We start from the raw sequence: 27240 nt of genomic DNA on the forward strand, positions 1-27240 counted from the left end.
CATTCAACACTTCACTCATCCATACACTACATACATGACTGACCCTCAACATTACATTTCATACATACTTTTGGTTTACTTTTATCTAAGTTTACCTTATATCTGTTTAGTGTGAACTATTTTCTACTTAAATGATTTAACCATTATTTATTTTCAAGTTAAAATGATTTACTAATTAATTTTGATTTGTTATTGCATGTGTGGACTCCCTTTTTGCCACTGACTGGTCCGTTTTGTGACAGTCTCAAGCAGCTTTTATTTTCTTTGTACCTGTACATTTAAAGGTAGGGTTGGTAATGTTGGAAAGCTAGCAAGAGAGCTAGCAAGATTTGAAAATAGCACCTCCTCCTGCCTCCTCTAAGTTCCACCTCGCTGGTCCCCCTCCCGTCAGTGAGTCCGTCCAAACCACGCCCCCACAAACCGGCAACAGCGACAGGTGAAGACGATGCACGAGCCAAGTAGGCAGTGAGAGAGGGGGGGGCAGCAGAACTAGACATGAAGGCAACTGATTGGTTTTTGCTTTTCGATGCGAAGAGCATGGATTGGTTTGAGTTTTATCAGTCCTGTGGCTGCCACAGGGGTCTGATTTTTTTCCGTTCCTTTTTCTAAAGACATAATGTATTGATACCTCTGATAATAGAAGGACCATTTCATCCAGTATAACAAAAAGTGCTTCTGAACAGGATTACCAACCCTACCTTTTAATCTTGTAGAATTATATTATCACAATGTGAAATAAATTATCATATAGAAATAAAAACAGCAAAAGAATAAGATCAATGAATAGGTGTTAAAACAATAAATAGAATGAATCAAATATTTCCAAAAACTTTCACAGAGAAAAAAAAAATTTAGAAGAGTTTTAAAAGAAGCTAATGTGCCAAATTTCAGTAGGCAGTGAGAGTTGAGGACTCTATCAGCAAAAGCCTGATCACTCTTTGTCACAAACTGTCCTGGGATTGGCTGTTGTAGCTACCCACTTCAGGAAACCACATTTTCTGTTCAGTGCCACAGTGAAATTCCACTGAAAGCTCACAGGAAGCATTTTAAAAGAAACCTCAGGTACTTCCCACAGCATGCAGGCTTTACAGTATTAGCTGCTTTTCAATACACAGAAATAAAATCCTCATATCAGGTTTGGTTTTGAACAAAGCAAATTTAAAAGTGATCATACCTAGAGGTTATACAGGAAGTCATCTATCATCTTCTCGCCACATTTCTAGAAAACATCAGTGTACTCAGAGAGAGAAGGATCTGTAATAACTGATTTGCAGAAGACAATGAATAAGACGTCCTGTTCTGGTGTCAGCTTTGACTTTACAAGCAGATTCCTGCCACCTGTTTACATCTTAGTATTCATCGTTGGTCTGGTGGCTAATGGATGGGGATTGAAGTCTTTGCAGCAGAAATGGAGGAAACTAAAGATCATCAATGTTTTTGTTCTCAATCTTGGCCTTGCAGATATTTTATATCTGCTCACACTCCCTTTTCTGATGGTGTACTATTGTATGGGGAGTAAATGGATCTTTGGAGACACATTCTGCAAGATAACAAGATTCTGCTTCAACCTGAATTTATATGGCAGCATTGGGTTCCTTACTTGTATAAGTGTGTACAGGTACCTGGCCATTGTCCATCCAGTGAGAGTGATGGGAAAATTAACTGTCACACGGTCTGTGGCTATCTCAATCATGGTTTGGCTGTTGGTGAGCGTTCAATGTCTCCCTGACATGTTCTACTCCAAGACATTTGGAAACGAGTCTGGGAAATGCTATGAAACCACCAGGAAGAGGGTTGTTGAGGATTACCTGAACTACAGCCTCGGATGGACACTCACTGGATTTTGTATCCCCTTTCTCATCACACTGGGTTGCTATGGACATGTGACTGCAATTATCTGCCGCAAAAAATTCACTGACAAGGTACTGAAACAAAGAAGTTTGACAATGTTGCTCATTTTGATTCTTCTCTTCTCTGTTTGTTACATCCCCTATCATGTATTCAAGAACCTCAACCTCTGGTCAAGAGTTTTATTAAACCGGCAGATATGCTATGAATGGTCTAATGGAGTCTACGTAGCTCATCAGATAAGTCGTGCACTTGTGTGTCTGAACAGTGTTCTTAACCCTCTGGTTTACCTCCATGTACATGAAGATATTCCTGCTCAGCTCAGACAGCTGCTCCAGCAAGCTTGTCCCATGTTCAGCCGTCCGACTTCAACAAACTCTGGTAATGTGTCTGACACAAATGGCTGATTTGAATAGCAGAATTTAATAAATGAAACATGTTTTTCCAATAACATGTTAAACATGGGCATGTTGAATGAATGAATGTTTCTAATTTCATATTTGTCCCTCTCACATGTATTGTCTCAGCAGTAGCAGTGCACTTTGAATTGCCTTGTTGCTAAAAATGTGCTATATACTGTGTGTATATATATATACTTGGCTTGTATCTTGCTTAGTTTTGTGTTTGCAATATGCAGTTTATGTAACCTCCTAACTTACCTAACTTTTGATTTAAAATCTTTTCTGACTTGTCTTGAGTATGACTGTGGAAGGGTGTTTTTACTTAATTCAAGTAACTGTCATTTACCTTCTTTTAATTTTCCATTTTTATCTAATTCAGGATTTTTTACTTGGATACAAAGGACTTTTTCAGGACCTGCAATATGCTTTGACACTTATTTTACGTTCCGCATTTCAGGAGAACAGCATGATGGTATACTCTTAACTTCATATTGGGGCAAAACATAAAATTTCAACATTTAGAGTTTTGTGTTCATTTTTTTTCAACAGTGCTGCTGATGGTTTAAGTCCAATTCAATATATTACAAAAATTAAGCTTAGCCAAAGTTCAATCAGAAAACGCTTTCCATAACAGGCATAGTTTGTTGCAAACTCAATTATTGCCTGGTTGTCAGTGCTCATGGGGTGTAGTTTGAGTTTCAGTTGTAACCTGTCACTCACATCTATCCAATAGCGCAATGTCACACTTTCATCATTAGCCTATCATCTAGTTGTGGTCTCTCTCTCTCTCTCTCTCTCTCTCTCTCTTTTTGCTCTAGTATGGCATGCAGCATCACCACCAGTGTCTGGACCATATACATAAAAGTGCACAATACATAATAAAAAACATTACAACATATATGTATATATATATATATGTACATATATGATAGTGAGTGAAACAGCCCGTCAGACAAGATTTTAGATCAAAATATAAGATTATTTCACTTCCTTGGAAACAGTTTTTGATTTCGACAACAACACAAGATAAACATAAGAGCACATCACCACAACAGCTTTCATAGGGGGATTTATCGTCTGGCTATTTTGGGATGATGTCCTCATGGGGTTCAAGCACCAAAGATTTTGTCTATCTCATTGTACTTACAGTATATAATAAACATAATTCTTTTCTCACTGACTTGTCTTTCCTGATTGAATTATACTCAGAATAATCAGTAGACCTAATACTTTTTATTCCTGCTCAGCTCAGACAGCTGCTCCAGAGAACTCATCAGATATCCAGCTAAGATCTTAATATTAATTTCTTAATAAAACAAATATGCCAGGTAGCTGTTCTTACAGGTTTATAATGTAGCTGTCCATTTCATCTAGTAGCATTACTACAATATAAAATAGTCAGCCATTCTCTTATTATATTGTTTGACTGGGTATTCTTCTGTACAAAGTAACTTTTGTAAAACGTTTGTTTTTGTCGTGCTGCCGTTTCCACCCACTTTTTCTACACCATTTTCCCGATAAAACAGGAAATTGAGACAACCACAGTTTACTAATTTCAGAAGAAATGTGTGGAGTGAGTTTGATCATGCAATGTGTCAAGGGGCGGAGAAACAAGGTTGGGTCCAATGACAGCAATGGGAAGATTAACTATCACCCACTCTGTGGCTATCTCAATCATCAGTACCACTGACAAGGTACTGAAACAGAGATGCTTGAGATTATTGCTCATCTTGATTCTTCTCTTCTCTGTTTGTTACGTCCCCTATCATGAACTGAGGAACCTCAACCTCTGGTTTATCTTCATGGAAATGAAGATATTATAGATCAGCTCAGAGAGCAGCTCCAGCTACTCATCAGATGTCCAGCTGTTTATTTCTGTCAAACTCAGGCTGTGTGCCCGTGGCACAAACTGCAGATAGAGATTAACATCAGTTAAGATTTAAATATTGATTCCTTAATAAAACAAATATTTCAAGCAGCTGTTCTTACATGTTAATCATGTAGCTGTCCATCCAAACTATCAGATTACAATAAATACATTAAATTGTGAGTCAATATCTTATTGTATAGTTTACTTCTGCTGTATCAAGAAACATTTTGTATTCTTTGTTGTTTGCCGTCATTCTGACATGCTGAATGATCTTTCAAATAAACAGGAAGTTCAAACAACCACGTCCTCTTATGTGTCAGTATCGAATTTCAGAACAAGCTTGTTGACTGTATATGGTCATGTAATGTCCTGAGGTGGAGAAACAAAGTTTGATGCACGCTCTCTACTTGTGTAAAACAGGAAATGTGAGAAATGACCTTGTCCTATTACTACACTGCTAGTAGTACTGACATTGTTTGAACTTCACAGACTTTGACAAGCTCATTTCAACTTAAAATCATGGCCATTATAAATCTGTAAATCTGTAAAATTGAGCCATAAATGTACAATGTAATTTACAAAAACTGTAAAATAAGTCCCTAATATAGTATGGCACTATAGCTTTTTAGATACAAATTTAAACAGGAGGCAATGTTGCATTTTTAATTAACTATTTTAAGCTGTTGGAATAACTCAAACTAAAGTACAATGTCCATGTTTATAATACTGAATCATGAACATAATGAGAGCAACATGAGGCTTATTGGTGTGATTCTTATAGATTTTGGACAAGAATACATTTCTATAGTGCAGAACAAGACATAACAGGTTTTAAATTGGCAATATTTGATAGAAGGATAAATTCATTGGTTTTGTCTTTTCATTAGATTTGCTTTCAGTGAAATTAAATACAGAATATGATAATGGGCATTATCATCATTCATGTGAGAGTAAGAGACAATTCCTGTATTTGTGAGAGGGTTAGCTTTGGGTTTGCACTTCATCGTTCACTCATTTCTGGGACTGCATATTTAAAAGTGATCACAAATGGAGACTGCACAGGAAGTCATCTCAAAAAAATTTCACAACTTTTTTTTATCATGCTATTCTTAATTCTCAGCACATTTCAAGATAACACCACTCGCAGAGAGGATTTGTGAAGGGAAGGATCTGTAATAACTTAATTGCATGAGACAAAATGAATAACACAACTTGTCCTGATGTCAATTTTGGCTTTGAACACAAATTCCTGCCTCCTGTTTTCATCTCAGTATTCATCGTTGGTCTGTTGGCTAATGGATGGGGATTGAAGTCTTTGCTGCAGAAATGGAGGAAACTAAAGATCATCAATGTTTTTGTTCTCAACATTGGTGTTGCGGATATTTTGTACCTGCTCACACTCCCTTTTCTGATGGTGTACTATGTTATGGGGAGTAAATGGATCTTTGGAGTCACATTCTGCAAGATAACAAGATTCTGCTTCAACCTGAATTTATATGGCAGCATTGGGTTCCTTACTTGTATAAGTGTGTACAGGTACCTGGCCATTGTCCATCCAGTGAGAGTGATGAGAAGATTAACTGTCACCCACTCTGTGGCTATCTCAATCATGGTTTGGCTGTTGGTGAGCGTTCAAAGTCTCCCGAACATGTTCTTTATCAAGACATTTGGAAACACCACTGAAAGTTGCTATGATACCACCCATCAGACATACGTTGAGGATTACCTAAAATACAGCCTCGGATGGACACTCGCTGGATTTTGCATCCCCTTACTCATCACACTGGGTTGCTATGGACACATAGCTATAGTTTTATGGACTAAAAAGAGAATTGACAAGGTACAGAAACAGAGAAGTTTGAAGTTGTTGCTCATCTTGATTCTTCTCTTCTCTGTTTGTTACATCCCCTATCATGTACTGAGGAATCTCAACCTCTGGGTAAGAGTTCTGCTCAAACAGCAGATGTGCTATAAATGGTTTAATGGAGTCTACGTAGCTCATCAGATAAGTCGTGCACTTGTGTGTCTGAACAGTGTTCTTAACCCTCTGGTTTACCTCCATGGAAATGAAGATATTCCTGCTCAGCTCAGACAGCTGCTCCAGCGAGCTTGTCCCATTTTCAGCCGTCCAACTTCAACAAACTCTGGTAATGTGTCGATGACACAAAGGACAAATTTGAGTCACTCAGTTTAATACTTGAAATATATGTTTTTACAAATATTGTTGTTACATGAGCATGCATTTGTAACTTTTTGCCAAAAGTAATAATTATGTTTCTAATTTCATATTTGTCCCTCTTCTATGTATTGTCTCAGCAGTAGCAGTGCACTTTGAATTGCCTTGTTGCTAAAAATGTGATATAAAAATAAACTTGCCTTGTATCTTGCTTAGATTTGTGTTTGCAGTATGCAGCTTATGTATGAATGAATAGCTTTATTTGTCACTGTACCGAAATACAACGAAATTACAGGAACCACCAAAATTGTAACCACCAAACCTCTGAATTTGCAAGAGATTGCAAGTTAGATTTCATTCATGGTAATACTTCTGTTTGTGTGATTATAGTTACACAATATGTAGCATATTAACAATAAATGATATATCAGAATTGTTTATCAAATTAAAATGCTTTTTAAGATTATATATGCTGTTGCTGTCACATATGTATAATTCATACTTGTATATGTGGAGAAATGTGTTTAATTATGCAGAGAAAAACTTCGAAAATCACTTAAATAATAAATTATCTAAATCTTGAAGTCTCAGACTGATAATGGTAATTTAACGTGTCCTGAGGTGGAGAAACAAGGTTTGATGCACGCTCTCTACCTGTTTAAAACAGGAAATGTGAGAAATGACTGTCCCATTGATACACTGCTAATACTGTAGTACTGACATTGTTTGAACTTCACAGACTTTGACAAACTCATATGAACTGAAAATCATGGCCATCATAATCTGACACTTATTACAATTCCTCTAATCTCATGCCAACACCATTTACCACCATCACCATTTATGGCCACAGCTCACCTCAGGCCCATTTGTTCTGTAAATCTGTAAAATTTAGCCATAAAAGTACAATGTAATTTACAAAAACAACAAAAATAATTCCCTTATATAGCATGTCAATGTAGCTTTTTACTTAAACAGGAGTATTTTGGGCACTTTTAAGGAACTATTTTCAGCTGCGGATAAATACATATTCGTACACATTTGGTCCTAAAAGCTATGTTGAGGATTACCTGAAATACAGCTTAGAAAAGACACTCGCTGGATTTTTTATCCCATTCCTCATCACACTGGGTTGCTATGGACATGTGATTGTCATTCTCTGCCGCAAAGATACAACTGACAAGGTACTGAAACAGAGATGCTTGAGATTATTGTTCATTTTAATTCTTCTGTTCTCTGTTTGTTACATCCCCTATCATGTACTGAGGAACCTCAACCTCTGGTCAAGAGTTCTGTCCAAACAGCGGATATGCTATGAATGGTTTAATGAAGTCTACATAGCTCATTAGATGAATCATGGACTTGTGTGTCTGAACAGTGCTCTCAACCCTCTGGTTTATCTTCATGGAAATGAAGATATTCCGGCTCAGCTCAGACAGCAGCTCCAGCGAGCTCGTCAGATGTCCAGCTGTTTCTTTCTGTCAAACTCAGGCTGTGTGCCAGTAGCACAAACTGCAGATAGAGATTAACATCAAGTCAAAGTCACATTATTGTAAATTCTAACTAGATGTACAGGACATATAGCGGATTGGAATGATGTTTCTCTCCGACCCACGGTGAGGAACACAACAATGCCAGTTAAGATTGTAGTATTAATTCCTTTATTAAACAAATACATCAAGTAACTATTCTTACAAGTTTGTCATGTAGCTGTCTATCCAAACTATTAGATTACTATAAATGAATTAAATTGTCAGTCAATCTCTTATTGTATAGTTTACTTCTGCTGTATCAAGTAATGATTTTTTGCTTTTGTGTTTGTTGTGCTGTTTTTCTGACATGCTGAATGATCTTCCAAATAAACAGGAAATAACAGTCACAGCCCTCTTATGTGTCAGTATATAATTTCAGAACAAGCTTGTTGACTGCATATGGTCATGTAAAGTGTCCTGAGGTGTAGAAACAAGGTTTGATGCACGCTCTCTACTTGTGTAAAACAGGAAATGTGAGAAATGAAATCGTCCTATTAATACACTGCTAATAGTACTGACATTGTTTGAACTTCATGTAACTTGTAATGTAATTTACCAAAACAGCAAAATAATTCCCTAATATAGTATGGCACTATAGCTTTTTAGTTAACATTGCTTAAACAGGAGTCAATTGTGCATTTTTAAAGAACTATTTTCAGTTGAATACATATTTATACACATTTGGTGCTATAGTTATTATTAAATGCTATAGGATGCTTTCTGTTGGAATGACTCAAACTAAAGTTTATGATACGGAATCATCAACATAATGAGACCAACATGAGGCTTATTGGTGTGATTCTTACAGTTTTTGGACAAGAATACATTTCTATAGTGCAGAATAAGACATAACAGGTTTTAAATTGACAATACTTGTTAGAAGGATCAATTCATTGGTTTTGTCTTTTCATTGGATTTGCCGACAATAAAACAAATACAGAATATCACCAGCCTTATCCTATAATGGGCATGATCATCAGTCATGTAAGAGTAAGAGTCAATTCCTGTCTTTGTGAGAGGGTTAGCTTTGGGTTTGCGCCTCATCTTTCACTCATTTCTGTGATCGCATATTTAAAAGTGATCACAAATAGAGACTGCGCAGGAAGTCATCTAAAAAAAAAGGTCACAATTTGTTTACTCATGCTATTTCTTAATTCTCAGCACATTTCAAGATAACACCACTCGCAGAGAGGATTTGTGAAGGGAAGGATCTGTAATAACTTAATTGCATGAGACAAAATGAATAACACAACTTGTCCTGATGTCAATTTTGGCTTTGAACACAAATTCCTGCCTCCTGTTTTCATCTCAGTATTCATCGTTGGTTTGTTGGCTAATGGATGGGGATTGAAGTCTTTGCAGCAGAAATGGAGGAAACTAAAGATCATCAATGTTTTTGTTCTCAATCTTGGTCTTGCAGATATTTTGTTTCTGTTCACACTCCCTTTTCTGATGGTGTACTATTGTATGGGGAGTAAATGGATCTTTGGAGACACATTCTGCAAGATAACAAGATTCTGCTTCAACCTGAATTTATATGGCAGCATTGGGTTCCTTACTTGTATAAGTGTGTACAGGTACCTGGCCATTGTCCATCCAGTGAGAGTGATGAGAAGATTAACTGTCACCCATTCTGTGGCTATCTCAATCATGGTTTGGCTGTTGGTGAGCGTTCAATGTCTCCCTGACATGTTCTACATCAAGACATTTGGAAACCCCACTGAAAGTTGCTACGATACCACCTATCATACATACGTTGAGGATTACCTGAAATACAGCCTTGGATGGACACTCACTGGATTTTGTATCCCCTTACTCATCACATTGGGTTGCTATGGACACATAGCTATAGTTTTATGGACTAGAAAGAGAGTTGACAAGGTACAGAAACAGAGAAGTTTGAAGTTGTTGCTCATCTTGATTCTTCTCTTCTCTGTTTGTTACATCCCCTATCATGTATTCAAGAACCTCAACCTCTGGTCAAGAGTTCTTCTCAAACAGAGGATATGCTATGAATGGTCTAATACATTATACATTGCTCATCAGATAAGTCGTGTACTTGTGTGTCTGAACAGTGTTCTTAACCCTCTGGTTTACCTCCATGGAAATGAAGATATTCCTGCTCAGCTCAGACAGCTGCTCCAGCGAGCTTGTCCCATGTTCAGCCGTCTGACTTCAACAAACCCTGGTAATGTGTCGATGACACAAAGGACCAATTTGAGTCACTGAGTTTAATACTTGAAACATGTTTTTCCAGTAACATGTTAAACATGAGTATGCAGTTGTAAGTTTTTGTCAAAAAAATTATGTTTCTAATTTCATATTGGTCCCTCTTCCATGTATTGTCACAGCAGTAGCAGTGCAGTTTGAATTGCCTTGTTGCTAAAAATGTGCTTTATAAATAAACCTGCCTTGTATCTTGCTTAGTTTTGTCTTTGCAGTATGCAGTTTATGTAACCACCAAACCTCTGAGTTTGCAAGAGATTGCAAGTTATATTTCATTCATGCCAATATTTCAATTTGTGTGATTATAGTAACATAATATGAAGCAGTTAAACAACATAGGAAATAACGTAACTGTTAAGCAAATTAAAATACAGTTTAAGTTCATATATGCTGTTGTTGTCATGTATGTATAATTCAGACTTGTATTTGTGGAAAAACGTGTTTGTGTATGCAGAGAAAAAACTTTTAAAATCACTTAAATAATAAATTCTCTAAATCTAGAAGTCTCAGTATGTTATTATGTTCGATCAGACAGGCTTGTTGTATTTTCTCTCAAGTAGGAACTCTACCACCAGAGGGAGACTCTTACCTTTTTGTGTGGGTGAAAAACTGGCCCTGAATAATCCAAACTCTTTGCACATAAACACCATCTTACATGATTTGAACAACATCATACATCTGTACTTTAAGTGCTAAAACTGCACTGCAAAAACTTAATTTCTAAGTAAATGAAATAATTGTATATTCTGATTTAAAATCTTCTTCTGACTTATTGTGCATATACATTTGATTGTGCTGACTATGCAGAGGTGTTTGACCTAATTCAAGTAAATATCACTTGCCTTGTCTTAATTTGCCATGTTTGTAATAAAGCTAAATAATATCAGCCATATTAGCATAGATTTACATCTATAGCACAGACATCACAACAGTATAAAATAATTAATTATTATGGGTAAAAAAAAAAAAAGAGAGAAAAAAGCCATCAAATCTTGTAATTCCATACTCACCAGTAAACAAGACTAAGACTCAACAGCCATGATACAAGCTCTTTGATTCTATAGGTACAGCTGTGTTTAAAGATGGAGCATGCTTAATATACTGTCATGGATGCTCCCTCCACATCTAATGTTTCCTAGTATGTTGTGTTTCCCCTTCCCCAATGTTTCTGTGTCCTTGTCAGTCTCTGTTTTGTGTCAGGCTGCTGGTTTGGGTGGATCCTTCTCTCTCTGGTTGCTGGCTCCCACCTCCATTCACCTGTGTCACATTCCTCTCCCAGTCAATCATACTCATCTGCTCCTAATCTACTCATCAACCTGCAGTGCATATTTTCCCCCCGGATCTTCAACCACTTATCGCCATATTGTCATACTTGCCGCAGTGGTATTGTAGCTTTTGGCTGAATCAAGCTTGTTTCTTGTGTTCATGTTATTTGACACGTTGTACTTACTTCTAAAAGTACAACAGATAACGCAGATGGAAATGTTATTAACTTTGCAGGTATTTGGTTGTAAAAAAAAGTACTGAAATGTTGACCTGATGATGGTGCTTGGTGAAAAGTCAGAGGGTCAGTAAAGTCATTGAGAGTCATCCTAATGAGGATCATGAATGTCAGTACCACATTTTGCCACAATCCATGTAGAGATCATAGACTGTATATAAAATGGATGTAACATCCGTGACGTCACCCATTGGTTTGTGGACTGCTGCTTGGAAGCAAATAGTTTCAGATTTGGGCAGCGCCATCTTGAACATTTCCGGTGCATGCCGGGTAAAAAAAACAACACGGATTCTACTTATATGGGCATCAGGAGGAGCAAGAGGCGCCCTCCTGAACCTGTGAACCAATCAACCTGTCAATCACGACGTAGCCACGCCCTAATGCATACCCTGCTTTATCATCAAATATAAAATCAGGAAGGCCAACTTATCACAAATAAAAATCATACTGCATTGAAGAAGGATTTAAACTAGCGATTGAGATCATAAACACATTTTGAAAACGTTTACTGAGGTTAGAAAATTAAGTGAGAAGTTGGTGAATTCTCCATTGACTTGTATTGAGACGGAAGTCCTTTTGAAACCAAAACGGTCGCCCCCTGGTGGCCTTTTGATAGAATGCAGTTTTAAGTTACTTCCGCGTTGGCATCATTTCAGAGGACCGGAACTCCCCGCCTGGTAGAGATTAACATGAGATCAACGTCAGTTCAAAAGTCAAAGTCACATTATTGTAAATACTAACTACATGTACAGGACATATAGCGGATTTAATTATGTTTCTCTCCGACCCACGGTGAAGCAGACAACAATGCCAGTTAAGTTTTAGTATTAATTCCTTTATTAAACAAATACATCAAGTAGCTATTCTTACAAGTTTGTCATGTCGCGGTCCATCCAAACTATTAGATTACTATAAATGAATTAAATTGTCAGTCAATCTCTTATTGTATAGTTTACTTCTGCTGTATCAAGTAATGTTTTTTGCTTTTGTGTTTGTTGTGCTGTTTTTCTGACATGCTGAATGATCTTCCAAATACACAGGAAATAACAACCACAACCCTCTTATGTGTCAGTATATAATTTCAGAACAAGCTTGTTGACTGCATATGGTCATGTAAAGTGTCCTGAGGTGTAGAAACAAGGTTTGATGCACGCTTTCTACTTGTGTAAAACAGGAAATGTGAGAAATGAAATTGTCCTATTAATACACTGCTAATAGTACTGACATTGTTTGAACTTCATGTAACTTGTAATTTACAAAAACAGTCAAATAATTCCCTAATATAGTATGGCACTATAGCTTTTTAGTTAACATTGCTTAAACAGGAGTCAATTGTGCATTTTTAAAGAACTATTTTCAGCTGTGGATGAATACATATTCATACACATTTGGTGCTATTATTAGATGCTATAGGATGCTTTCTGTTGGAATGACTCAAACTGAAGTTTATAATACTGAATCATCAACATAATGAGACCAACATGAGGCTTATTGGTGTGATTCTTACAGTTTTTGGACACGAATACATTTCTATAGTGCAGAATAAGACATAGCCTAACAGGTTTTAAATTGACAATAATTGTTAGAAGGATCAATTAATTGTTTTTGTCTTGTCATAGGATTTGCCGAAAGTAAAACAAATACAGAATATCTCCAGCCTTATCCTATAATGGGCATGATCATCAGTCATGTGAGAGTAAGAGTCAATTCCTGTCTTTGTGAGAAGGTTAGCTTTTGGTTTGCACCTCATCTTTCACTCATTTCTGTGACCGCATATTTAAAAGTGATCACAAATAGAGACTGCACAGGAAGTCATTTTTTAAAAAAAAGGTCACAATTTTTTTTATCATGCTATTCTTAATTCTCAGCACATTTCTAGAAACTACCACTCGCAAAAAAGATTTGTGAAGGGAAGGATCTGTTATAACTTAATTGCATGAGACAAAATGAATAACACATCTGGTCCTCGTGTCAATTTTGACTTTGAACACAGATTCCTGCCTCCTGTTTTCATCTCAGTATTCATCGTTGGTCTGGTGGCTAATGGATGGGGATTGAAGTCTTTGCTGCAGAAATGGAGGAAACTAAAGATCATCAATGTTTTTGTTCTCAATCTTGGTCTTGCAGATATTTTGTATCTGCTCACACTCCCATTTCTGATGGTGTACTATTTCATGAAGAGTAACTGGATCTTTGGAGTCACATTCTGCAAGATAACAAGATTCTGCTTCAACCTGAATGTATATGGCAGCATTGGGTTCCTTACTTGTATAAGTGTGTACAGGTACCTGGCCATTGTCCATCCAGTGAGAGTGATGAGAAAATTAACTGTCACCCACTCTGTGGCTATCTCAATCATGGTTTGGCTGTTGGTGAGCATTCAAAGTCTTCCAGACATGTTCTACATCAAGACATTTGGTAACACCACTGAAAGTTGCTACGATACCACCCATCAGACATACGTTGAGGATTACCTGAAATACAGCCTCGGATGGACACTCGCTGGATTTTGCATCCCATTCCTCATCACACTGGGTTGCTATGGACACATAGCTATAGTTTTATGGACCAGAAAGAGAATTGACAAGGTACAGAAACAGAGAGGTTTGAAGTTGTTGCTCATCTTGATTCTTCTCTTCTCTGTTTGTTACATCCCCTATCATGTACTCAAGAACCTCAACCTCTGGTCAAGAGTTTTATTAAAACGGCAGATATTCTATAAATGGTCTAATACAGTCTACATAGCTCATCAGATAAGTCGTTCACTTGTGTGTCTGAACAGTGTTCTTAACCCTCTGGTTTACCTCCATGGAAATGAAGATATTCTTGCTCAGCTCAGACGGCAGCTCCAGCGAGCTTGTCCCATGTTCAGTCATCCGACTTCAACAAACTCTGGTAATGTGTCGTTGACACAAATGACCAATTTCAATCAGAGTTTAATACATGAAAAATAGTTATTTTTCCAGTGACATGTTAAACATGAGTATGCAGTTTTAATTTTTTGTCAAAAACAATTATATTTCTCATTTCATATTTGTCCCTCTTCCATGTATTGTCACAGCAGTAGCAGTGCAGTTTGAATTGCGTTGTTGCTAAAAATGTGCTTTATGAATAAACCTGCCTTGTATCTTGCTTAGATTTGTGTTTGCAGTATGCAGCTTATGTAAACGCCAAACATCTGAGTTTGCATGAGATTGCAAGTTAGATTTCATTCATGCTAATATTTCAATTTGTGTAATTATAGTGAAATAATGTGTAGCGTAACACCGTTAACAATATATGAAACAACATGACTTAATCAAATTAAAATACTGTTTAAGTTCATATATGCTGTTGTTGTCATGTATGTATAATTCAGACTTGTATATGTGGAAAAACGTGTTTGTGTATGCAGAGAAAAAACTTTTAAAATCACTTAAATAATAAATTCTCTAAATCTAGAAGTCTCAGTATGTTATTATGTTCGATCAGACAGGCTTGTTGTATTTTCTCTCAAGTAGGAACTCTACCACCAGAGGGAGACTCGTACCTTTTTGTGTGGGTGAAAAACTGGCCCTGAATCATCCAAACTCTTTGCAGATAAACACCATCTTACATGATATGAACAACATCATACATCTGTACTTTAAATGCTAAAACTGCACTGCAAAAACTTAATTTCTAAGTAAGTGAAATAATTGTATATTCTGATTTAAAATCTTCTTCTGACTTATTGTGCATATAAATTGGATTTTGCTGACTATGCAGGGGTGTTTGACCTAATTCAAGTAAATATCACTTGCCTTGTCTTAATTTGCCATGTTTATAATAAAGTAAAATAATATAAACCACATTAGCACAGACATCACAACAGTATGAAGTAATTAATCATAATTGGTTAAAAAAAAGCCATTAAATCCTGTAATTCCATATTCACCAATAAACAAGACTAAGACTCACAGCAATGCTACAAGCGCTTTGATTCTGTAGGTACAGCTGTGTTTAAAGATAAATGCTGAAGTCAGCATGCTTAACATACTAACATTTGTTATTTAGTAAAAAACCTAAAGTATAGCAGATAACACAGATGGAAATGTTATTATTTTTGCTGGTATTTGGATATAAACGATAGTACTGAAATCTTGACCTGATGATGGTGCTCGGTGAAAAGTAAGAGAGTCACCAAAGTCATTGAGAGTCATCTTTATGGGGATCATGAATGTCAGTACCAAATGTTGCTACAATCCATGTAGCAGATGTTTTATAAGTCTACTTTAAAAAATCACCACAGACTTTAAGAACCAAGAGAACACATCCAATGTGGTACATCATAGAGAATTTTTCTATCATGCTTTTCAAATTATATGATGATGTGCAGTGACTGTGATCAGGCAAGCAAATGGACAAAGCATGCATGCACATGAAATTTTGCCCATGGATTTATCTATGATCACAAATCTGCATTTGAGAGAGCATGGTTTCAAACAGGAAACCCTCTCTGAACATAATAGGTCACATTCTCTGTCCCTTCTTATAAGAAAAGGGTTTGAACTAACTTTTTTTCAGTAGACAAAATGAATAACACATCTTGTCCTCACGTTGATTTTGGCTTTGAACACAGATTCCTGCCTCTTGTTTTCATCTTAGTATTCATCGTTGGTCTGGCGGCTAATGGATGGGGATTGAAGTCTTTGAAGCTCAACTGGAAGAAACTGGGGAACGTCAGTGTTTTTGTTCTCAATCTTAGTCTTGCAGATATTTTGTACCTGCTCACACTCCCTTTTCTGATGGTGTACTATGTTATGGGGAGTAAATGGATCTTTGGAGACACATTCTGCAAGATAACAAGATTCTGCTTCAACCTGAATTTATATGGCAGCATTGGGTTCCTTACTTGTATAAGTGTGTACAGGTACCTGGCCATTGTCCACCCAATGAGAGCAATGGGAAGATTAACTGTCACGCATTCTGTGGCTATCTCAATCATGGTTTGGCTGTTGGTGAGCATTCAAAGTCTTCCTGACATGTTCTACATCAAGACATTTGGAAACGAGTCTGGGAAATGCTATGATACCACCAGTAAGAGATATGTTGAGGATTACCTGAACTACAGCCTCGGATGGACACTCACTGGATTTTGCATCCCCTTACTCATCACACTGGGTTGCTATGGACATGTGATCGTCATTCTCTGCCGCAAAGATACCACTGACAAGGTACTGAAACAGAGATGCTTGAGATTATTGCTCATTTTAATTCTTCTGTTTTCTGTTTGTTACATCCCCTATCATGTACTGAGGAACCTCAACCTCTGGTCAAGAGTTCTGTCCAAACAGCGGATATGCTATGAATGGTTTAATGTAGTCTACATATCTCATCAGATAAGTCGTGGACTTGTGTGTCTGAACAGTGCTCTCAACCCTCTGGTTTATCTTCATGGAATTGAAGATATTTCTGCTCAGCTCAGACAGCAGCTCCAGCGAGCTCGTCAGATGTCCAGCTGTTTCTTTCTGTCAAACTCAGGCTGTGTGCCCGTAGCACAAACTGCAGATAGAGATTAAAATCAAGTCAAAGTCACATTATTGTTAATTCTAACTAGATGTACAGGACATATAGCGGATTGGAATGATGTTTCTCTCTGACCCACGGTGAGGTAGACAACAATGCCAGTTAAGATGTTAGTATTAATTCCTTTATTAAACAAATACATCAAGTAACTATTCTTACAAGTTTGTCATGTAGCTGTCTATCCAAACTATTAGATTACTATAAATGAATTAAATTGTCAATCAATCTCTTATTGTATAGTTTACTTCTGCTGTATCAAGTAATGATTTTTTGCTTTTGTGTTTGTTGTGCTGTTTTTCTGACATGCTGAATGATCTTCCAAATAAACAGGACATAACAACCACAACCCTCTTATGTGTCAGTATATAATTTCAGAACAAGCTTGTTGACTGCATATGGTCATGTAATGTGTCCTGAGGTGTAGAAACAAGGTTTGATGCACGTTCTCTACTTGTGTAAAACAGGAAATGTGAGAAATGAAATCGTCCTATTAATACACTGCTAATAGTACTGACATTGTTTGAACTTCATGTAACTTGTAATGTAATTTACAAAAACACACATTCATACACATTTGGTGCTATAGTTAGTATTAGATTCTATAGGATGCTTTCTGTTGAAATGACTCAAAGTAAAGTACAATGTCCAAGTTTATGATACTGAATCATCAACATAATGAGACCAACATGAGGCTTATTGGTGTGATTCTTACAGTTTTTGGACAAGAATACATTTCTATAGTGCAGAATAAGACATAACAGGTTTTAAATTGACAATACATGTTAAAACGATCAAATCATTATTTATTTAGTCTTTCATTGGATTTGCTGATAGTAAAACAAATACATTATATCACCAGCCTTGTTCTATAATGGGCATGATCAGCATTCATGTGAAAGTAAGTGTCAGTTCCTGTCTTTGTGAGAGGGTTAGCTTTGGTTTGCACATCTTCTTTCACTCACTCTTTATCTGGCCATTGTCCACCCAATGAGAGCAATGGGAAGATTAACTGTCACAAGGTCTGTTGCTATCTCAATCATGGTTTGGCTGCTGGTGAGTGTTCAAAGTCTTCCTGACATGTTCTACATCAAGACATTTGGAAACGAGTCTGGGAAATGCTACGATACCACCAGTAAGAGATTTGATGAGGATTACCTGAAATACAGCCTCGGATGGACACTCACTGGATTTTGTATCCCATTCCTCATCGGTTTGATGCACGCTCTCTACTTATTTAAAACAGGAAATGTGAGAAATGAAGTCGTCCTATTAATACACTGCTAGGGCTGACATTGTTTGAACTTCACAGACTTTGACAAGCTCATATCAACTGAAAATCATGACTATTATAATCTGATATTTATCACAATTCCTCTGAACTCATGCCAACACCATTTATGGCCACAGCTCACCTCAGGCCCATTTGTTCTGTAAATCTGTAAAATTGGGCCATAAATGTACAATGTAATTTAAAAAACAACAAAATAATTCCCTTATATAGTATGGCACTAAAGCTTTTTAGCTAACATTACTTAAACAGGAGTCAATTGTGCATTTTTAAGGAACTATTGTCAGCTGCGAGTGAATACACATTCATACACAGTTGGTGCTATAGTTAGTATGCAATGCTATAGGATGCTTTCTGTTGAAATGACTCAATGTAAAGTAAAATCTCCATGTTTATAATACTGAATCATCAACATAATGAGACCAACATGAGGCTTATTGGTGTGATTCTTACAGTTTTTGGACAAGAATACATTTCTATAGTGCAGAATAAGACATAACAGGTTTTAAATTGACAATACTTGTTAGAAGGATCAATTCATTGGTTTGTCTTTTCATTGGATTTGATAAGAGTGAAACAAATACATTATATCACTAGTCTTATTCTATAATGGGCATGATCAACATTCATGCGAGAATACTTGGCAGTTCTTGTCTTTGTGAGAGGGTAAGCTTTGTGGTTTGCACTTCATCTCTCATCTCATCTGTGTGGTCTCAAGTAGAGGCTGTGCAGGAAGTCTGCTCTGAAACCAAAAAGTCACAATTTATTTTGTCTTACTACTCTTAGTTTTCATCAGAGTTTTTGGAAAACACCAGTGTACTCACGGAGGGAAGGATCTATAATGACTGATTTGCAGAAGACAGAATGAATAAGACATCCTGTGATATCAGCTTTGACTTCACGAGCAGATTCCTGCCACCTGTTTACATCTCAGTATTCATCTTTGGTCTGGTGGCTAATGGATGGGGATTGAAGTCTTTGCTGCAGAAATGGAGGAAACTAAAGATCATCAATGTTTTTGTTCTCAATCTTGGCATTGCAGATATTTTATATCTGCTCACACTCCCATTTCTGATGGTGTACTATTGTATGGGGAGTAGATGGATCTTTGGAGACGCATTCTGCAAGATAACAAGATTCTGCTTCAACCTGAATTTATATGGCAGCATTGGGTTCCTTACTTGTATAAGTGTGTACAGGTACCTGGCCATTGTCCATCCAGTGAGAGTGATGGGAAAATTAACTGTCACACGGTCTGTGGCTATCTCAATCATGGTTTGGCTGTTGGTGAGCGTTCAAAGTCTCCCTGACATGTTCTACATCAAGACTTGGAGATTTGGAAACGAGTCTGGGAAATGCTATGAAACCACCAATAAGAGATATGCTGAGGATTACCTGAACTACAGCGTCGGATGGACACTCACTGGATTTTGCATCCCCTTACTCATCACACTGGGTTGCTATGGACATGTGATTGTCATTCTCTGCCGCAAAGATACCACTGACAAGGTACTGAAACAGAGATGCTTGAGATTATTGCTCATTTTAATTCTTCTCTTCTCTGTTTGTTACATCCCCTATCATGTACTGAGGAACCTCAACCTCTGGTCAAGAGTTCTGTCCAAACAGCGGATATGCTATGAATGGTTTAATGTAGTCTACATATCTCATCAGATAAGTCGTGTACTTGTGTGTCTGAACAGTGCTCTCAACCCTCTGGTTTATCTTCATGGAAATGAAGATATTTCTGCTCAGCTCAGAGAGCAGCTCCAGCGAGCTCGTCAGATGTCCAGCTGTTTCTTTCTGTCAAACTCAGGCTGTGTGCCCGTAGCACAAACTGCAGATAGAGATTAACATCAAGTCAAAGTCACATTATTCTCAATTCTAACTAGATGTACAGGACATATAGCGGATTGGAATGATGTTTCTCTCTGACCCACGGTGAGGTAGGCAACAATGCCAGTTAAGATGTTAGTATTAATTCCTTTATTAAACAAATACATCAAGTAACTATTCTTACAAGTTTGTCATGTAGCTGTCTATCCAAACTATTAGATTACTATAAATGAATTAAATTGTCAATCAATCTCTTATTGTATAGTTTACTTCTGCTGTATCAAGTAATGATTTTTTGCTTTTGTGTTTGTTGTGCTGTTTTTCTGACATGCTGAATGATCTTCCAAATAAACAGGAAATAACAGTCACAGCCCTCTTATGTGTCAGTATATAATTTCAGAACAAGCTTGTTGACTGATTATGGTCATGTAAAGTGTCCTGAGGTGTAGAAACAAGGTTTGATGCACGCTCTCTACTTGTGTAAAACAGGAAATGTGAGAAATGAAATCGTCCTATTAATACACTGCTAATAGTACTGACATTGTTTGAACTTCATGTAACTTGTAATGTAATTTACCAAAACACACATTCATACACATTTGGTGCTATAGTTAGTATTAGATTCTATAGGATGCTTTCTGTTGAAATGACTCAAAGTTAAGTACAATGTCCATGTTTATGATACTGAATCATCAACATAATGAGAGCAACATGAGGCTTATTGGTGTGATTCTTACAGTTTTTGGACAAGAATACATTTCTATAGTGCAGAATAAGACATAACAGGTTTTAAATTGACAATACATGTTAAAACGATCAAATCATTATTTATTTAGTCTTTCATTGGATTTGCTGATAGTAAAACAAATACATTATATCACCAGCCTTGTTCTATAATGGGCATGATCAGCATTCATGTGAAAGTAAGTGTCAGTTCCTGTCTTTGTGAGAGGGTTAGCTTTGGTTTGCACATCTTCTTTCACTCACTCTTTATCTGGCCATTGTCCACCCAATGAGAGCAATGGGAAGATTAACTGTCACAAGGTCTGTTGCTATCTCAATCATGGTTTGGCTGCTGGTGAGTGTTCAAAGTCTTCCTGACATGTTCTACAACAAGACATTTGGAAACACCACTGGGAAATGCTACGATACCACCAAAAAGAGATTTGATGAGGATTACCTGAAATACAGCCTCGGATGGACACTCACTGGATTTTGTATCCCATTCCTCATCGGTTTGATGCACGCTCTCTACTTATTTAAAACAGGAAATGTGAGAAATGAAGTCGTCCTATTAATACACTGCTAGGGCTGACATTGTTTGAACTTCACAGACTTTGACAAGCTCATATCAACTGAAAATCATGACTATTATAATCTGATATTTATCACAATTCCTCTGAACTCATGCCAACACCATTTATGGCCACAGCTCACCTCAGGCCCATTTGTTCTGTAAATCTGTAAAATTGGGCCATAAATGTACAATGTAATTTAAAAAACAACAAAATAATTCCCTTATATAGTATGGCACTATAGCTTTTTAGCTAACATTACTTAAACAGGAGTCAATTGTGCATTTTTAAGGAACTATTGTCAGCTGCGAGTGAATACACATTCATACACAGTTGGTACTATGGTTAGTATGCAATGCTATAGGATGCTTTCTGTTGGAATGACTCAAAGTAAAGTAAAATCTCCATGTTTATAATACTGAATCATCAACATAATGAGACCAACATGAGGCTTATTGGTGTGATTCTTACAGTTTTTGGACAAGAATACATTTCTATAGTGCAGAATAAGACATAACAGGTTTTAAATTGACAATACTTGTTAGAAGGATCAATTCATTGGTTTGTCTTTTCATTGGATTTTAATAAGAGTGAAACAAATACATTATATCACTAGTCTTATTCTATAATGGGCATGATCAACATTCATGCGAGAATACTTGGCAGTTCTTGTCTTTGTGAGAGGGTAAGCTTTGTGGTTTGCACTTCATCTCTCATCTCATCTGTGTGGTCTCAAGTAGAGGCTGTACAGGAAGTCTGCTCTGAAACCAAAAAGTCATAATTTATTTTGTCTTACTACTCTTAGTTTTCATCAGAGTTTTTGGAAAACACCAGTGTACTCACGGAGGGAAGGATCTGTAATGACTGATTTGCAGAAGACAGAATGAATAAGACATCCTGTGATATCAGCTTTGACTTCAAGAGCAGATTCCTGCCACCTGTTTACATCTCAGTATTCATCTTTGGTCTGGTGGCTAATGGATGGGGATTGAAGTCTTTGCTGCAGAAATGGAGGAAACTAAAGATCATCAATGTTTTTGTTCTCAATCTTAGTCTTGCAGATATTTTATATCTGCTCACACTCCCTTTTCTGATGGTGTACTATTTTACAGGGAGTAAATGGATCTTTGGAGACACATTCTGCAAGATAACACGATTCTGCTTCAACCTGAATTTATATGGCAGCATTGGGTTCCTTACTTGTATAAGTGTGTACAGGTACCTGGCCATTGTCCATCCAGTGAGAGTGATGGGAAAATTAACTGTCACACGGTCTGTGGCTATCTCAATCATGGTTTGGCTGTTGGTGAGCGTTCAATGTCTCCCTGACATGTTCTACATCAAGACTTGGAGATTTGGAAACGAGTCTGGGAAATGCTATGAAACCACCAATAAGAGATATGCTGAGGATTACCTGAACTACAGCCTCGGATGGACACTCACTGGATTTTGCATCCCCTTACTCATCATACTGGGTTGCTATGGACATGTGATTGTCATTCTCTGCCGCAAAGATACCACTGACAAGGTACTGAAACAGAGATGCTTGAGATTATTGCTCATTTTAATTCTTCTGTTCTCTGTTTGTTACATCCCCTATCATGTACTGAGGAACCTCAACCTCTGGTCAAGAGTTCTGTCCAAACAGCGGATATGCTATGAATGGTTTAATGAAGTCTACATAGCTCATCAGATAAGTCGTGGACTTGTGTGTCTGAACAGTGCTCTCAACCCTCTGGTTTATCTTCATGGAATTGAAGATATTCCTGCTCAGCTCAGAGAGCAGCTCCAGCGAGCTCGTCAGATGTCCAGCTGTTTCTTTCTGTCAAACTCAGGCTGTGTGCCCATAGCACAAACTGCAGATAGAGATTAAAATCAAGTCAAAGTCACATTATTGTCAATTCTAACTAGATGTACAGGACATATAGCGGATTGGAATGATGTTTCTCTCCGACCCACGGTGAGGTAGGCAACAATGCCAGTTAAGATGTTAGTATTAATTCCTTTATTAAACAAATACATCAAGTAACTATTCTTACAAGTTTGTCATGTAGCTGTCTATCCAAACTATTAGATTACTATAAATGAATTAAATTGTCAATCAATCTCTTATTGTATAGTTTACTTCTGCTGTATCAAGTAATGATTTTTTGCTTTTGTGTTTGTTGTGCTGTTTTTCTGACATGCTGAATGATCTTCCAAATAAACAGGAAATAACAACCACAACCCTCTTATGTGTCAGTATATAATTTCAGAACAAGCTTGTTGACTGATTATGGTCATGTAATGTGTCCTGAGGTGTAGAAACAAGGTTTGATGCACGTTCTCTACTTGTGTAAAACAGGAAATGTGAGAAATGAAATCGTCCTATTAATACACTGCTAATAGTACTGACATCGTTTGAACTTCATGTAACTTGTAATGTAATTTACCAAAACACACATTCATACACATTTGGTGCTATAGTTAGTATTAGATTCTATAGGATGCTTTCTGTTGAAATGACTCAAAGTAAAGTACAATGTCCATGTTTATGATACTGAATCATCAACAAAATGAGAGCAATATGAGGCTTATTGGTGTGATTCTTGCAGTTTTTGGACAAGAATACATTTCTATAGTGCAGAATAAGACATAACAGGTTTTAAATTGACAATACATGTTAAAACGATCAAATCATTATTTATTTAGTCTTTCATTGGATTTGCTGATAGTAAAACAAATGCATTATATCACCAGCCGTGTTCTATAATGGGCATGATCAGCATTCATGTGAAAGTAAGTGTCAGTTCCTGTCTTTGTGAGAGGGTTAGCTTTGGTTTGCACATCTTCTTTCACTCACTCTTTATCTGGCCATTGTCCACCCAATGAGAGCAATGGGAAGATTAACTGTCACAAGGTCTGTTGCTATCTCAATCATGGTTTGGCTGCTGGTGAGTGTTCAAAGTCTTCCTGAAATGTTCTACAACAAGACATTTGGAAACGAGTCTGGGAAATGCTACGATACCACCAGTAAGAGATTTGTTGAGGATTACCTGAAATACAGCCTCGGATGGACACTCACTGGATTTTGTATCCCATTCCTCATCGGTTTGATGCACGCTCTCTACTTATTTAAAACAGGAAATGTGAGAAATGAAGTCGTCCTATTAATACACTGCTAGTGCTGACATTGTTTGAACTTCACAGACTTTGACAAGCTCATATCAACTGAAAATCATGACTATTATAATCTGATATTTATCACAATTCCTCTGAACTCATGCCAACACCATTTATGTCCACAGCTCACCTCAGGCCCATTTGTTCTGTAAATCTGTAAAATTGGGCCATAAATGTACAATGTAATTTACAAAACAACAAAATAATATAGTATGGCACTAAAGCTTTTTAGCTAACATTACTTAAACAGGAGTCAATTGTGCATTTTTAAGGAATTATTGTCAGCTGCGAGTGAATACACATTCATACACATTTGGTAGTATGGTTAGTATGCAATGCTATAGGATGCTTTCTGTTGAAATGACTCAATGTAAAGTAAAATCTCCATGTTTATAATACTGAATCATCAACATAATGAGACCAACATGAGGCTTATTGGTGTGATTCTTACAGTTTTTGGACAAGAATACATTTCTATAGTGCAGAATAAGACATAACAGGTTTTAAATTGACAATACTTGTTAGAAGGATCAATTCATTGGTTTGTCTTTTCATTGGATTTGATAAGAGTGAAACAAATACATTATATCACTAGTCTTATTCTATAATGGGCATGATCAACATTCATGCGAGAATACTTGGCAGTTCTTGTCTTTGTGAGAGGGTAAGCTTTGTGGTTTGCACTTCATCTCTCATCTCATCTCATCTGTGTGGTCTCAAGTAGAGGCTGTGCAGGAAGTCTGCTCTGAAACCAAAAAGTCACAATTTATTTTGTCTTACTACTCTTAGTTTTCATCAGAGTTTTTGGAAAACACCAGTGTACTCACGGAGGGAAGGATCTGTAATGACTGATTTGCAGAAGACAGAATGAATAAGACATCCTGTGTAATCAGCTTTGACTTCACGAGCAGATTCCTGCCACCTGTTTACATCTCAGTATTCATCTTTGGTCTGGTGGCTAATGGATGGGGATTGAAGTCTTTGCTGCAGAAATGGAGGAAACTAAAGATCATCAATGTTTTTGTTCTGAACCTTGGCCTTGCAGATATTTTATATCTGCTCACACTCCCTTTTCTGATGGTGTACTATTTTACAGGGAGTAGATGGATCTTTGGAGACACATTCTGCAAGATAACAAGATTCTGCTTCAACCTGAATTTATATGGCAGAATTGGGTTCCTTACTTGTATAAGTGTGTACAGGTACCTGGCCATTGTCCATCCAGTGAGAGTGATGGGAAAATTAACTGTCACCCACTCTGTGGCTATCTCAATCATGGTTTGGCTATTGGTGAGCGTTCAATGTCTCCCTGACATGTTTTACATCAAGACATTTGGAAACAAGTCTGAGAAATGCTACGATACCACCCATCAGACATACGTCGAGGATTACCAGAAATACAGCCTCGGATGGACACTCGCTGGATTTTGCCTCCCCTTCCTCATCACATTGGGTTGCTATGGACACATAGTTATAGTTTTATGGACTAGAAAGAGAGTTGACAAGGTACAGAAACAGAGAAGTATGAAGTTTTTGCTCATTTTGATACTTCTCTTCTCTGTTTGTTACATCCCCTATCATGTATTCAAGAACCTCAACCTCTGGTCAAGAGTTTTATTAAAACGGCAGATATGCTATGAATGGTCTAATACAGTCTACATAGCTCACCAGATAAGTCGTATTTTTTTTTCAGGAATAAATCACATTTTCACGATCATTTCATGGAAAGAGGTCAAAAATATTTTATTCCAACTTCATGGGCGACCGTGTATATACATTACAATTTAAAAGTGATTTTAGTGGGTTTTTCAAGATTAATTGGCAATGGCCTTAAAAAAAAATCATGTGGTGCGACCATGATTCATCTTAAAATATCTTATATAAATAAAAGATCATTTACAAAATTTTTTAAAAAATTCAAATACTTTGTTTCCAAACACTTTATATTACTGAAAACAAAAAAGATGTGAAGCGTGTTAAGTAAATTAATTTATTTCAAGATGAATCATGGTCGCACCACATGACTTTTTTTAAGGCCAGTGCCAATTAATCTTGAAAAACCCACTAAAATCACTTAATTTCAAATTTATAATATGAATTTTCAGGTACACAACATTCTGAATGTTTGAACTACTGCATTAGATATGCTTGTTTTTATTATTCTACAATTGAGTTGTTGAAAATCCTTATACGTCATTGACCCATATACATACATACATACATACATACATACATACATACATACATACATACATACATACATACATACATACATACATACATACATACATACATACATACATACATACATACATACATACATACATACATACATACATACATACATACATACATACATACATACATACATACATACATACATACATACATACATACATACATACATACATACATACATACATACATACATACACACATACATACATACATGTATATAGATATAGATATCTATGTGAGTTGTGTTTTTGTTCAGCCTTTAGCCACACAGCCCGCCGTGTCTCTGATGTCTCAATCAGTTTTTTTTCCTGGTACCAATT

The 27240-nt window shown here is 36.8% G+C and overlaps 7 protein-coding genes across 7 annotated transcripts; all 7 read left to right on the plus strand.

The window, feature by feature from the left end:
• Positions 1–1280: 1280 nt before the first annotated feature.
• On the plus strand, positions 1281–2255 carry LOC133987716 (P2Y purinoceptor 1-like). The gene has a single exon (XM_062427160.1). It carries the CDS (start codon positions 1281–1283, stop codon positions 2253–2255), a length of 975 nt encoding a protein of 324 aa, XP_062283144.1.
• A 3062-nt stretch (positions 2256–5317) lies between these two features.
• Positions 5318–6493, plus strand: LOC133988174 (P2Y purinoceptor 1-like). Its single transcript, XM_062427730.1, has one exon. It carries the CDS (start codon positions 5318–5320, stop codon positions 6311–6313), a length of 996 nt encoding a protein of 331 aa, XP_062283714.1. The 3' UTR covers positions 6314–6493.
• A 2573-nt stretch (positions 6494–9066) lies between these two features.
• Positions 9067–10056, plus strand: LOC133987718 (P2Y purinoceptor 1-like). Its single transcript, XM_062427161.1, has one exon. The coding sequence runs from the start codon at positions 9067–9069 to the stop codon at positions 10054–10056; it is 990 nt and encodes a 329-aa protein (XP_062283145.1).
• A 3444-nt stretch (positions 10057–13500) lies between these two features.
• Positions 13501–14508, plus strand: LOC133987719 (P2Y purinoceptor 1-like). Its single transcript, XM_062427162.1, has one exon. The coding sequence runs from the start codon at positions 13501–13503 to the stop codon at positions 14506–14508; it is 1008 nt and encodes a 335-aa protein (XP_062283146.1).
• Positions 14509–16107: 1599 nt separating this feature from the next.
• On the plus strand, positions 16108–17094 carry LOC133987720 (P2Y purinoceptor 1-like). The gene has a single exon (XM_062427163.1). The coding sequence runs from the start codon at positions 16108–16110 to the stop codon at positions 17092–17094; it is 987 nt and encodes a 328-aa protein (XP_062283147.1).
• Positions 17095–19253: 2159 nt separating this feature from the next.
• LOC133987721 (P2Y purinoceptor 1-like) lies at positions 19254–20243 on the plus strand. Its single transcript, XM_062427165.1, has one exon. It carries the CDS (start codon positions 19254–19256, stop codon positions 20241–20243), a length of 990 nt encoding a protein of 329 aa, XP_062283149.1.
• Positions 20244–22403: 2160 nt separating this feature from the next.
• On the plus strand, positions 22404–23393 carry LOC133987722 (P2Y purinoceptor 1-like). The gene has a single exon (XM_062427166.1). It carries the CDS (start codon positions 22404–22406, stop codon positions 23391–23393), a length of 990 nt encoding a protein of 329 aa, XP_062283150.1.
• Positions 23394–27240: the final 3847 nt, after the last annotated feature.

This window comes from Scomber scombrus, chromosome 10 (genome assembly GCF_963691925.1).
Source record: "Scomber scombrus chromosome 10, fScoSco1.1, whole genome shotgun sequence".
NCBI lineage: Eukaryota > Metazoa > Chordata > Actinopteri > Scombriformes > Scombridae > Scomber > Scomber scombrus.

Bases quoted from the DNA above. Each gene is read 5' to 3' on its own strand.
- LOC133987720 (XM_062427163.1), top strand. From the start codon at position 16,108: ATGAATAACACATCTTGTCCTCACGTTGATTTTGGCTTTGAACACAGA.
- LOC133988174 (XM_062427730.1), top strand. From the start codon at position 5,318: ATGAATAACACAACTTGTCCTGATGTCAATTTTGGCTTTGAACACAAA.
- LOC133987721 (XM_062427165.1), top strand. From the start codon at position 19,254: ATGAATAAGACATCCTGTGATATCAGCTTTGACTTCACGAGCAGATTC.
- LOC133987716 (XM_062427160.1), top strand. From the start codon at position 1,281: ATGAATAAGACGTCCTGTTCTGGTGTCAGCTTTGACTTTACAAGCAGA.
- LOC133987722 (XM_062427166.1), top strand. From the start codon at position 22,404: ATGAATAAGACATCCTGTGATATCAGCTTTGACTTCAAGAGCAGATTC.
- LOC133987718 (XM_062427161.1), top strand. From the start codon at position 9,067: ATGAATAACACAACTTGTCCTGATGTCAATTTTGGCTTTGAACACAAA.
- LOC133987719 (XM_062427162.1), top strand. From the start codon at position 13,501: ATGAATAACACATCTGGTCCTCGTGTCAATTTTGACTTTGAACACAGA.